Source organism: Strigops habroptila, chromosome 1, assembly GCF_004027225.2.
Source record: "Strigops habroptila isolate Jane chromosome 1, bStrHab1.2.pri, whole genome shotgun sequence".
In the NCBI taxonomy this organism is placed as follows: domain Eukaryota; kingdom Metazoa; phylum Chordata; class Aves; order Psittaciformes; family Psittacidae; genus Strigops; species Strigops habroptila.
Window position 1 is genome coordinate 120,825,512 of NC_044277.2, and position 13,723 is coordinate 120,839,234.

A 13,723-nucleotide genomic window follows, 5' to 3' on the forward strand; every position below is an offset into this window, starting at 1 on the left:
TTTAAATTTTTAATGTACAAAAGAAATCTTTGATCTACTGTTACAGTGGATCATCAAACCCACAAAACATAAAAACCATAAGATGTAGTCACCCAGAATTTCTAGGAGCAGTTGAAGTAAGTTGGATTTCAAGGTACAGAATTCTTCCAGGGAAATGGCAAAGAATAATTTATTGAAGATATTTGTATTGCACACACTTTGTGTTATGCGGAAAGAGTCCTGATTAAATGATAATGGTAAATACTTCTTTTTTTATTGCATTTTAACTATTTTATGACAGCAAGTTTTCCAAAATGCTTCGATTGTAGGTGTTTGAATGGAACATCATGCTGCTTTCATTTTATGTATGTGAGCAGTACAGTTGATAGCAAATTACCACTCTCTATCCTTAAATACTTGCAAACATCATGGAGACAGTACACTGCAGATTCTTTTGATTTGCCTTATGATTTAAGGAGCCTCTTGGGACTGCCTGCTTTTCATAGCTTTTCCCTGTAGCCTGAAGGCTAAAATTATTTCTTTTCTTCCCAAGTAAAAGTTGAGTCTCATGGGTGAAAACAGAAGCTGAGGCCTCGAATACAACCCCCCACCAACTGTGCAATTTAAAAATAATGTCTTATACGTTGGAATGTATTAAAATTAAAAACCTAAATGTACATAACTGGAGTATATAAGCTCACTCATTTAGTTCTTTCGAACTAGCAATAGCATATTTTGGTATCTCAAGCAGCAAGTTACAGTCTTTGAGGCTTGGCAGAGTCATACCTCACAGTAACAAAGAACTGAACTTCTGTGCTTTAGCGTGTCATTAAGCTGCAGTCTCACGTTTCAGTGCCTGGGAATGATTTACTTGTTTGATTTTCTGAGACATGTAGTGATAATAATAATAATAATATTGTGTAAGCATTATTTAAAAATACAGTAATATACCAGTATTGGATCTTTGGCAGGCCAGCACCCAAGTGTGCACGCAAACTACCATCATTTATTTTAGTTTAGCCTCATCCAATTTTAAATAAATGGAAATCAATACTGCTTGTGGGTATCAGTGGCTAGCTTGGAGAAGGAAGTAAAGTGGCATTATTGCTAAGACCACATTGTACAAAAAAACACAAGGTATGAATTTCATGCACATTCCTTTTTTGTCTTTCTTTTTGAGGATCTTTTAGTATACTGTGCAAAGATAGGCTATTTATTGTTATGACTGTGGTGCGTGTTCCCTATGTAAAATGTATGTGGTGTTTGCAATTTTAATATAGAAAAAGAAAGTGAATGCTTCTGAAGTCAAATGTCTTTTTTGATGCTGGCTGATGTATGGATTGGCATGAACTTTAAGCCTGTTAGAGGCAATGAATGCTCTTTTTTCCTTTCAGATATGTGTCACGAAGATGTCTACACGGAACTGCCAGGGCATGGATTCAGTGATCAAACCTCTGGATACAATTCCTGAAGATAAAAAGGTCCGGGTTCAGAGGACGCAGAGTAGTTTTGATCCATTTGAGAAACCAGCTAATCAAGTGAAGAGGGTTCATTCGGAGAACAACGCTTGCATTAACTTCAAAACTTCATCTGCAGGGAAGGAGTCACCTAAAGTCAGGCGGCATTCCAGCCCCAGCTCTGTAAGTGCCCAGTCCTCGCACCTGCGTGCATACCACATGGTGGAATTAATAACACCAGATAAATGTTTTCTTGTTTAAGAAGGAACTGATTACTTGGAAACAAACCAAAAAAACTTATGGCTGCTATTAAAGATGTTTCCTATGTATATTTATATTGCTGTGTATAAAGTGGAATAAGAAAATAGAATTTGAAAAAGAATATATTTTTAAATTCCTCTCAGATATTAGCTAGGGTGTCTTACGGGATTTCTAAGCATTTTTCTCTCCTGATCTTGGTATGGCATTATAGCTGCTCTCATGCTTATGTTGCAAATTTTTTAGAGGGTTGCTTATTTGTGAACAGGAATTCTTCTCCATGAAGTTTAGGAAACCACATGAATTGCCTTTTTTATTTTTAGATTTAGGTTTTAAAGAAACAGATCAGATATGACAGATTTTGTTTACACTTTAAAATTCTCTTTTTAAAATCAAGTAGTAAAAATAACGTTTATTTCCATGTCAGAAACTTTGTGTGCATGAGAGAAGAGAAAGAAACAACTGAGAAGGGTTTGGCAACACATCATCATTGTTGTTTTATTCTCAAGTATTTTGAAAGAAACCAGATAAATAAAATGTCATATCTTTCATGAATAATGCCCAGAACGGATTTCTCTCAAAAGACCTTCAAAATTATTGAAAAGCTATTTCTGTTATGCTTTGGCAAGAAAAATCCGTAATAATGTGACCTTTGAGTTGAAGACTAAGGGATCTAAGCCGAATGGATCTAACACTTCAAATCTTAGTTGGCGTGAAATGCTTTAAAATGTTGATTGCCTCTTCTTTCTTCTTTTCTTTGTTTTTTATTTTGCTCTATCTTCTGGACATCTTCTGTCCTCCCTACAGAAGTTTGGCTGAATCCTGTCAGACTTCTAAGAAGAAATGGCAGAGCTTAATTTTCTGTAGATGAGCTTTGTTTAACCTATGTGATTTTAGGTAAAGATGTCAAGCCTCCAGGGGACCTTCCTTTTTAGAAAAGGTTACATTTTAAAATGTAACCGTCTGTAGAAAAAGCAAATCTGCTTTTTCATCATCACCTGGCATTATATAGCTGCTGCCAAAGATGTCTCTGGTGTGTTCCAGATGAGTCTGTGACAAGGAGTTCTTATCATAAAACTTTTAGTCATTAAGGATGGATGGAGTGGTTTGCACTGTGCGTGATGCCTGATTATTGTTTGGCACCACCACCATTCAATTTAGATGACTTTTTTTAAGTCTTTCCTGAAGTGTTTTTGTGGTATCAGCTCGCTTCCTATCTCTTGTTCTTATCTTGTTCCTCTTAGAAGTTATTATTAATTTCTGTTAATGCTTTATTAACTTATTTTCTGTCAAAACTCAAAGAGTTTTAGTTGCTTTGTTTCCAGAATTTTGAAGTAGACTTTTCGAAACTATGTTATTGGCATCTTGTACTTTTCCAGCAGACTGATACTCTACTTCATCCATGCAATCTCCTATGACCCCAGTATTTTCTTATGTAGATAATGTTAATGCTTCCTCTCCTAGTATGCAGGTGGTTAAAGCCCTAGCTAAACATACACTTTTGGTAATCTTCTCCTATGGTGACTCACACAGACTTGCTGAGGACATCTCATATTAAAGTAGGTGCATAGGAATTTCCTGAAATACAATTCTTATTTCTCAACTTCCTGTAATTCTCCCTGATTTTTATAGCTCTGTTCAGTGAAGTCAGTTCTTCCTTCTGCTTGGAGGCATTGTTAGTCATTTTTGACTCTTCCTCACAAGGAGTGATCCCAAGAGCACCTGGAAAGGAATAACTTATGGAATAATATTAGTGTTCATGACAAGGAAGATGGAAGAGTAGAAATTTACATCAAAAGGTGGTGTTAGCCCTCTGCTGATTGCAGGTCACACCTGGTCCTACCCAGCAGACCTAAGTTCTTATGTCCAAGCCAGAGATACAATCAAACTGTGCTCCTTCTTCCAGAGCCTGAATACACTGCCTCAGGCAGCAGATGTTCTGATACGCGTTTCATGGAGCATAGGTCTGTGTGGTTAGTTGCAGGAGTTTGTCATTCTCTGGTTTTGAATTACGCTTGAACTGACGAAGGGTTTTGAGTTTCATTTTTTTTTCTAGTCCTGATGTTGTGTAGCAGATGTCCTTGCTACTTCCTCTTCTGATCATTGGGTTTTTTTCTTCCATGGCAGAGTACTGCTACATATTCTTCCTTATTAAGTTAATACTTGATTCTCTGGAAATTCTTCTGCTGTATAGATTATACCAGTCTGAATGGGCATTTCAGTTTCTGTAAATGTTCTTGAGCATGATATGGCCTCTGGGTTGTACTGGCTACAGTTGTGTAGTTGTGTTTCAGATTTAGCTTTGCTTTCTATAAGACTTTTTTGAAGATACTCTGATAGATGTATGCTACCTTCAATTTGCACTTTCTATGCTTGATTAGTTGGGGAGTTGAATTAGAGATAGGCTTCTGTTTAGTCTCTTCCCTTTCATCATTTAAACACCTCTGTAGCCATCAGGTGCCGAAGTGATGTCTTACAGAAGGTACATGGCTGAGGCTTGCAGGCTCCATATCACTACTTTAGCTCAGGTGAAAGTCTTTTATTTGTCTCAGAAATAATGTTTTTCAAGAAGTGAGCTGAAAGACCTTGTTTATAGTTCCCCGTGCCATCAGCTTCTGTGTTGACTAGTTTCAGAAGCAATCATGGCTGGCATCAGCTTCACTGTTTGGGGAAGATCACCAAATAATACTCTGCAGGTGGCATGTTACCCACTTTGTGTTTTCTGTACCTTCAAAATGTGCTGCACCTTGTGGTGAGAAAGATCACACACACACACACACACGCACAGAGGTTGAGGAAGCAGGAACTGCATGTTCCTGCCCACAGATTGTCACTTGAATAAATCATTAGCTCTTGAACATGGAGTAATTTTCTGCAGTTAATGTCACACGTCGTTGCAACCCAGTAGAAATCCTGTGTAGTTAATTAGTGCAGTAGCATACAGACAGAAGTTAAGTTTGTTTATAAGAACAAAAAAATAATGTGTTAAGTTTTACACTTAGAGTCTTTCCACCTGACATTTACATACTCATTATGTAAACCAGCCACATTGCATTGCATTTCCTTCCCCCTTTCTTTTAAACAGAAGAAAACATCTAGGGGTGGGATTTCCAAATTACTTCAGCTGATTGAAATTGGATGTTATTATGGAACGAGATTTCCAGCGCAACAAACTTACCCTTTTCTCACATCAGAAGAATGGATAATATTCACTTTGGAGGTAGTGAAGTAGGTGTTTCCCTGCCACTTATCAATCACTGTTAGAACAGGGGAACTTGACTTGACAAACCTTTGCTCTGATCCAGCCCAACACAACAAATATGTGCATATATTTGTATATGTATTATGTACATGTAGCTATAGTTGTGTGTACTTCACTGTCTGTATCTATCTTTCTAAAAATCTTTTGCTCAGTCTTTTGCCTACCAAGGGAAGAAACTTGCTTTTTTCCTTTCCCTAGCTGGACATAATAAAAAAAGCAGAATTCAAAACCAAATACATGCCAGTCTTCCCAAAATAACACTGGCTTTGAAAGACAGTTTGACTCTAATTCTCTGAAAGTTTGAGATCCACACTCTTTAGGCATGTGACCTTATTTATTTTTCTCCAATGCCAGGTGAAGTTTTATTGCATTCAGTGTACACATTTTCTACACTAAAATAGTACTTTTGCACTGTATGTAAATAGAATTTGCAAATTTTATAAGCTAGCCATCTGGTTGTCATGGTTTAACTCCAGCTGGCAACTAAGTACCACACAGCCACTTGCTCACTCCCCTCAACCCCCCCCAAGTGGAGATGGGGAGGGGAGTTGGGGAAAAAAAGGTAAAAAGCAAGTGGGTTGAGATAAGAACAGTTTAATAATTGAAATAAAGTAAAATATAATAATAGTAATAATAACAGCAAATAATAATAAGGAGATAGAGAGGGAAGAATAAAATAAATAAACAGAAAAAAAAACCAAAACAAAACAAAAACCCAGGTGATGCACAATACAATTGCTCATCACCTGCTGACCAATGCCCTGCTCATCCCCAAGCAGTAATCAGCTCCTCCCAGCCAATTCCCCCCAGTTTGTATACTAGGCATGACGTGCTGTGATATGGAATACCCCTTTAGCTATCCTGACTGTGCTCCCTCCTGTCTTCTTGTTCTTCACTGGCAGAGCATGGGAAACTGAAAAGACTTTAGCCACAACTAAAACATTAGCTTGTTAGCAACTTTATTCCCATACTAACTTCAAAACACAGCACTGTACCAGCTACTAGGAAGAAAATTAACTCTATCCCAGCCTAAACCAGGATGCTAGTCAAGATTTAGTTACACAGTGATAGGCATCAGTTTGTTCTCTTTTAATGGCTTAAGATCCATGTCAGAATTAAAATGCCATGCTAAGGCGTAAGTACTACCTTTCAGTTACTTTTTAAAAACTAAATGCATCAAAACACTAAAAAGCATTCAGATAAAAATAATTGGATAAGCAATGCTTTATGGTATTGATTCTGCATTCTATCTGGGAGAGCAGCCTCTCTTCTGTTTCTGTAACATATTAGTTTTCAGATCTGTTCTATTCAACTTTCCTCAAAAATGTGCAAACAAAAAGCAAGAACTGATCCTGTTAACACACTGTAAATCAGTTGTGTAAGAAATCTAACTTTAAAGCAGACACTAAAGTCGGAATTTTGCCTAAAAGTTAGGCATCATTTCTGTCTGCCTAAACACTTGGTGTGCTGTTCTCACCCTTCTTCCCCTTCAGGTATACCCAACCATCTACAGTTTTAGGAACCTATTAATTACTAGAGTAACTGCATACTTCCTGTTTGATACTTTTTATTGAGGTAAGATAATTTCAGAGTTCAGTGTAAAGAGTGGATCTTTCTTTTCTAGCACAAGGGAAGCTTTAATAATTGTTAACCTGGGGGATACACTTTAGATGATGAGGCAGATAAAATGTGGCAGTTGGTCCAGCTTCTGTGCGTTAATAGCCTGGAGAACAAGTAAAGAGCTTTAAAAACTGCATCCAGCCCTTCCGCAGAGTGATCTGTGGTCACTCCTGCTCAGGTTGGTCTTAATTTATGTCTGCATATAAAAGGGTTAGAAAAATGCAAGCAGTAGGATGGATCAGATAGTGGGAGACCTGATATTAAGGTTCAGTTTGAATTCTTGAACATCTTTGTATCCCTTGATCACTGCCCTGGAAAACAGTCCAACTTGCAAGGTTTAAAAAAAAAAAAAAGACAAGGGGTGATCAAATTGGTCTGTTGTTGTGGGTTCGATACAACCTGAAGTTAGTGAAACTTGCATATGGTTTTGTGAAAGAAGCTCTACCGTTGTCTCAAAGAAGACAAAATGTAAAATAGTTTAAAAGAAATCTTTTGTTCTTGTGGTTTAATCTCAGTTAAGCCTCTTGGCCTACCTTTTACTTCAAAGTTTTTCTAGCAATGATTTCTTTCTTTTGAGGCATATAACAGATCTTTAGATTTGACTTCCAATAAATTACAGTGGTACTGTGAACACAATATTTTTCCCTTGAGGATGGTTTTATGTTGAAATTTAATATTTTGCAGTTTTGTGGTTTTGTTGGGTTTTTTTTTTTTTTTTTAAAGATCTATTTAAAATTTAGGCTCAGGAGTGTGACAGTTAAGTGTGACATTCACAAGCTGTTTTGCAGTTATGAAAAATGCATGAGAACATAACCCACACAGCTTCTATAAGAATAGTCAGGTGATTTTCAGTGTAATTTTCCATTAAAGCTTTCTTTACTACATGGATTTTGAAACTCTCTAATAGAGGTATTCACATGGCAGTGTAGTGCAAGGACTCATACTGCAAGATCTTTGATTAAATCTATTATCCCTCCTACAGTCCGTATCACTGAAATGGCTATTTGAAATGATCAGAAAAGTCATTTTCCTCTCATTTCTTTTTCTCTCTGTTATTTCTAATACTCTCACATCACTTTGAAATACTAGCTTCTGCTATTTCTGTATTCAAGAATTTGGCATACTCTTTCTATCCTTGTTACTATGGTCTGTATTTCCTTAACTGGAGGGGAAAAAAAATCTAATCTTGGTTACTCTAAGCTGTGCTGCCAAAGATGCTCACTCCCTGTGCGCAGTGGTGCTCTTAGACTAATCTTGCACTGAGAAAAATGTAGGCTAATAATAAGAAAACTACCTTAATGGAAACTATCTGGGAGGAAAAAGGCATAAAGGCAAACAAGTAAAACTCCCAGGGGGTTTCCTGAAGGGAAAGAGGTGCACCATTCTGCATTCCAGTTGCCAGTGTCCTCTTGGGGATAGCATTCTTCCATGACCAAGTTTTCCAACGATACCAAACTTGAGTGGGGGAGCTTGAAAGGAAGAGCCACCCTGCAGGGTGACCTGGATAGGCTGGAAGAGTGGGCTAACAAGAACCTTATGAAGTTCAACAAGGACAAGGTCTTGCACTTGGGTATGCACAAACTAGGAGTGCAGCACAGGCTGGGATCTGCCTAGCTGGGGAGCAGCTCTGTGGAAAGGGACTTGGGGGTCCTGGCTGAAATGATTATAATTTTCAACAGTCACATGGAACTTCAGATTATTTAAATTTCTTCCATAGCCCTTTAGTTAGATCCCTTAAAGCTTAAAACTTAATTTTTGGAAAGTTTTGTATTTTTGCATTATCTCTGTCAGACTTTACTTCCTTTTAATCCAGAAAGAAAAGGAAAGAGAAGTGTCTGAATTTCTTACCTTTATAAGCAATTTGTAATTGTAAGTTTGAATTAATGTGTGAGGTTTCATTTAAAAAAAAAAAAAAAGAGAAAATGTTGGGGAAATGGTAATGTTGTTCCTTCATTTTCTAGAGTAATTTCATGTGCTGAGTGAGATCTGGCTTGGTGTTTCATTAAGAAATATCATGCAAATTAGTCTTCTGCTGCCTCTGAAGTGCTTTTCTACACCAGATACCTTCAAAAATTGTAAGCCTTTTAAGATTACAAATGCAAGGAAAAATAATGTCCATTTTCACAAAGGGAGATCTAGTATTGTGAGAACATGGGCAATCCCATCTAGTGACCAGCTGGAATAGAGCTGAGCTCCACTGCGGATCAACCCCGTGTAATGCCCCAGGGCTCAGCTCCGCAGTAGCAAGGCTGACTTGCCGTCCTCCCCAAAGCAGCCCGAACCGCTCTTCCAGTGCCTGCTCATGCTGGGCAAGAGCAGACCAGAAGCAACCAGAAAACAAGCAGAACCGCACCGCATTAGCCACTGCCTGTCCCATATGCAGTAAAATCACACAGCTGATATCCTCCTCTTTCCAGGTTACAAGTTGTTGTGACCTTTACACTATGGTTTCCAGCACTATAAAATAAAAGTAAATCTCAGTGTGAAAATAAGGATGGATGTGAAACACGTGTATAAACCCTGTCCTTTTTCTGTCTTGCTTTGAGAAAACCAACAGTGAACTATTCACTGTTAACTAGCATTTCCATTCCAAACAAAGCTACTCGCTGTGTGTTCGCTGCAGCCTGCAATTTAGGAAATACTTTGCTTTCCCTCTTCATTACATGGGAGATAGATACTTTCTTCCTATAGTTTTGAAATGTTGCGTTAGTCCATAATTGGATACTTAAATGAGAAGGCTACTTGAATAAATATTTTAATCACCTCTATTAGTGACGTATTTAATAAAACCATGATTTAATAAAAAAACTAATTTCTAACCAGGCAGAATTCATTTTTGAGCACAGAGTGGGAGCCAAGAATATTACTGCGTTATCTACAAAAAAGTGTTCCAAATAATGTAACAGGAAAAAGATCTGGGAGTTCCCATATGACAAATTTTCATCAGTCTATTAGTATTTAGAGACTGCATAGCAAAATAATAGGTTGTTCAGTGTATTGGAGGGAGATGAAAGGGATCAGTTTTACAAACATACATGTGTATATCCTGATGCCATTCAATAGGAAGCTTGGATGTTAGTCTCAAAACTAGGTGTATATACATCAAAGTTCCAGAATTTTGGCTTATGACAAAAACAGAATCGTTCAGTAAAGAGAATTTTTGCATAGTCTGGCTAATGGGTAATTGGAGAGGTGTGATGGTTATAGTGGAGACGTGTGGTTATAAATGATTATAGTGAAGAGATGTGAGGTACCAAGTCATTTTACCTGAGATGCTCTTGTCTGCTTAAATAGAAGTATAGCTTTTAGGGCTCAGTTGATTGAAAACTTTCAACCATGGTTTTAAAGGCATTTACACACAGATGTGTCCTGTACTGTAATGTTTGTTTCCTTTCAAAAAACTGAGAGTTGAGTGCTCTTTGTAAATTGGGCATAAGATCCTGAATGCGAGTGTAAAACATGTACAGCTGCACATGGCTTAGAGTCTCTTTGTTGAATTCAACCCTAAACATGCTGGATTTGCTTGGCTGCTTTGCTTTGTAGTGTTACAACCAGAATACTAGCAAATCAGTCCCTGTATGTGATTTAAGCATAAGTGCTGACCTTCCCAAGTTTCTGCTCTATACTCTCTTTTTTGGTTTAGGTACAGGACATCTGAGCGCTGGAGTCTAAATTATATGTAGATAAAAACTGTAGGTCAGTTTTTTTTGCAGTGTCCTGGTCCTGGGGAAAAAATAAAAAGCCCTTTCTTTCCAGACAGCTGGAAAATGGGGTAATTTGGGGAAATGGGGTGCACTTCAAAAAACTCAAACATTTTCTAAGAACTTAATTGGCAAGTTTTCGTGTCAGGTGAATTTCTGTTTTTGCAGAGTTGTGGTGTCCTCTATTAGGCCTTTGTAAAAGTGGGGCAACTACCAGTCTGTCGCGAAAGCCAGCTGAACTATCTGGCCCTTTGAGCAAGAAACATTGCTTAGCTTGGTTTGGTTTTAGACTCCTCCCTAAGGCTGCAGATACTAAGTCTACAGGAATTTATTCAATTATGCTGGATATACATGCCATTAAAAGTATGGTGTGATTATATGCACAGTCTGAGGATTGTGAACATAATTAAGATACTCTCATTAAAGGTGCTCTCCTTTGGTATTTTGACCACTATCTTAACAATGATTGATACCCTGGGACATTGACTACTTGGAGCAGTGTTTTGGTGAGTCTTAAAAAAAATTAAAAAAGTCAAACAGCTCTTTTAATCTGATTTTATAGGGCAGATTAAGACTGTTGCTTAGATCTCTTAATGAAGATAAGATGGCTTAGTTGTTAATGATCTTTTTCCCTGTATGAAGTGATATATGTGAAAAATAAAACAGAAATGTCTCTTTGATTAAGAACGTAATATTTTTGATAGTTCTAGTGATGTAAGTGTTGGTATCGGCAACGAGCATCTGGGATGTTGAATGATGTTTTATTTGAATAGCCTATTATTTTATTTCATTAATTCTGCTTTTTCTTTTTTTTCTTTTTTTTTCAATTATTGGCTGCTGAAAACATGCAGGTCTGTGAGTTTTGATAGTGACATTTGGTATCTAAAGGCTGAATCAAAGCAGTTAATGTTGTGGATGCAATACATGCTCAAAGGTAATCTCTTCTTTTTTTTGTTTTTGTTTTGTGTAGCCTACAAGCCCCAAGTTTGGAAAAGCAGACTCATATGAAAAACTGGAAAAACTAGGGGAAGGGTCCTATGCTACAGTGTACAAAGGGAAAAGCAAGTAAGTGGTGGTTTGTTTGGGTTTTTTTTTCATTTAATTTTCTGTGTAAATGAAAATAAGCAGAAAGTATTAATTGATTTTACTGCACTTCTATATAGATCCCTATGAATTAATGCAAAGTGCTACTGACTGCCATGTGCTCTAGTGAAAGAGGCTGAGACCATTTTGCATAGGTAACATATTACCTTCACATCAGAACAAGTTGAGATCCCATCTTGTTAATCTGATGTTTTGTTTGTACTTTAATGTTGTACTACTTTCTCAATATTCATACCAAACTAATTTTTATTGGTAAAAGGTTTTTCTAATGTTCTGAGAGCAATGCTGAATATATGCAATAAGCTGTTAATATTTTGTTTGTGATTATTAAAAAGCTTAAATAAAATAACATGAAGAGAATTAATGGCATTTTGGACTACTGTAAATTTAGTTTGTTTACAAGAGTTTATTTACAATCAGCACAACTACTCCAAGTATGTATATATGTGATATGCATACATATAAAATACTTTTTCAGCCACTTTAATGTTATTTGTGGTAACTTTTTTATCCACAGTACCATAAGTGCTTCTATATTGTATAAAATATCTCAGTAAACACGCTTACAACACACTTCTTGAGCTAGTGCTTCAGCTGAGTTATCTTTTGTCAAGTAGAGTGTTCTGTGCAAGTTCATATATTTAATCAAGTTTTCATAATCAAATTTTCAACAATAATAAAGCAGTTCTGAGATTGGATGTGATATCTTTATTTAAAAACTTTGTCTAATGAATGATAGGTGAGGCAACTTTACCATTCTCAGCAGGGAGAGCATAATGAGAGTCATGGGACAGAATAACTACTGAAACAAGGAAATCTGTGTTAACATTTTCCAGGGTTATTAAGTTAGTCCAGTTCTGAAATATTCTTTTTTCACTGAATATTTGTAATAAATCAGATTGAGGGGTACCCTCATCTCTCAGTAGCTTTGATATTGATGAGCATAATGACAGATGATATGAATAAAAATGTGTTCTAAATGTAGAAGTATTTACACTTTTGCCATGCCAAAGCAGATATTGTCTTTCATTGTCAGCTTTCTTAAAAAACAAACAAGCAAACAAACAAAACCAGATAGTTTCACTGTACTGTGTTATTTGAGTCTAGGTAATAGAAAACAGTATGGATTTCAACTTGCTCCTTATTACTAAAACCCTTTAGTAAAATCACAGCACCTATGTAGTGATAGTTATTCCATATGCCTTTGGCTTTCAGTAAGATTGAACTAAGGCAACAGGGTTGCTGGATGTCTCATCAATCAGTGGAACAGACTGAAGGTTAAAAACAAAGCAAAGCGCTTCCTTGAAACTATTTCACTCAGTGGTGATTTGTTCTATATGATCTATATGAACATATATCTATATGAGTATGATACGAAACATACATTGGTTAGAAATGCTCATTTGTCTTAGTAGAGCTGACTACAGATCTGTAAGAAATACCTCAATGATTTTAATGGTAGTCGAATAATAAATTGAAATTACTTGGCTGTCTGCATTTTTCCATTATAAATAGCAAGCTCTAGATAAGTAGTGTGAATTACAACAATTATATATAACTTTATTCTGCTGCTTCATAACATCTTTTCCAAGGTCTTTAGAATATATTTTGGAAAAAGTGTGTGTAACTAGAGTGTGGATAACAATGCATATTCAGAGACTATTCCTAGTGTTATAGTAATAGCCCTTCACCTGCTTAATTCTGTTCAGCTTACTTCTTTTTTCCTGCTGAGAATTGAATAATTCCCATATTACACAGCACCATACAGACTCAGCACATCCAATCCAGACTTCTGTTTCTTGAACCAGAGAAACAGCTGAATTACTTCACAGCAGGAGGAGCTTGTACTTTATGAACAGGGGAAATACTACAGGGCAACACCACAGGGGCTATCTGCTGTTTCATAAGGAGTTGTTGGCTGAGGTTAATGTAGCCCTGTTACCTTTTCTGTCTCCATGAAAAACTGAGAAATCTCTGGCCTAGATGGTATTCCCAAAGAAGAAAGCATCACTGCTGTGATGTACTCTTGGGGAAGATAAATGGGGGTGGTGGTGATGGATGGGCCAACATTGTCTCTGGCCATTCCATGAGAGCCTAATTTTGCTGCTGTTTTTCTGTCAGACTGGCTCTGACTGTTCATAGCTTCATCTAAATGGTACAGGAAAAAGTAGAGAAGTTTTCTTCAGCACCTGATGTAGGTACGTAGGGTGAGACTGTGATATACATTGCTGTGTTCCCCTTGCTACAGGCTCGGTGGGAAGAAAAATTATCAAAAAGGGTGAAAAGAGGGCTATTGGTTTTGGCGTGTTCCCAGTTTGACTGCTGAAGGATTAAGCCCTCAT

At 37.0% G+C, this 13,723-nt stretch overlaps 1 protein-coding gene across 3 annotated transcripts in view; it reads left to right on the forward strand.

Moving 5' to 3' along the window:
- CDK14 (cyclin dependent kinase 14) overlaps positions 1-13,723 on the forward strand; it is a 318,486-nt gene that overhangs the window by 86,041 nt on the left and 218,722 nt on the right. For all 3 annotated transcript variants that reach the window (XM_030491797.1, XM_030491816.1, XM_030491807.1), the window contains 2 exons: positions 1,374-1,619; positions 11,248-11,342. In XM_030491797.1, the coding sequence (XP_030347657.1) occupies positions 1,374-1,619; positions 11,248-11,342 (341 nt within the window). The remainder of the gene's footprint in view (positions 1-1,373; positions 1,620-11,247; positions 11,343-13,723) is intronic.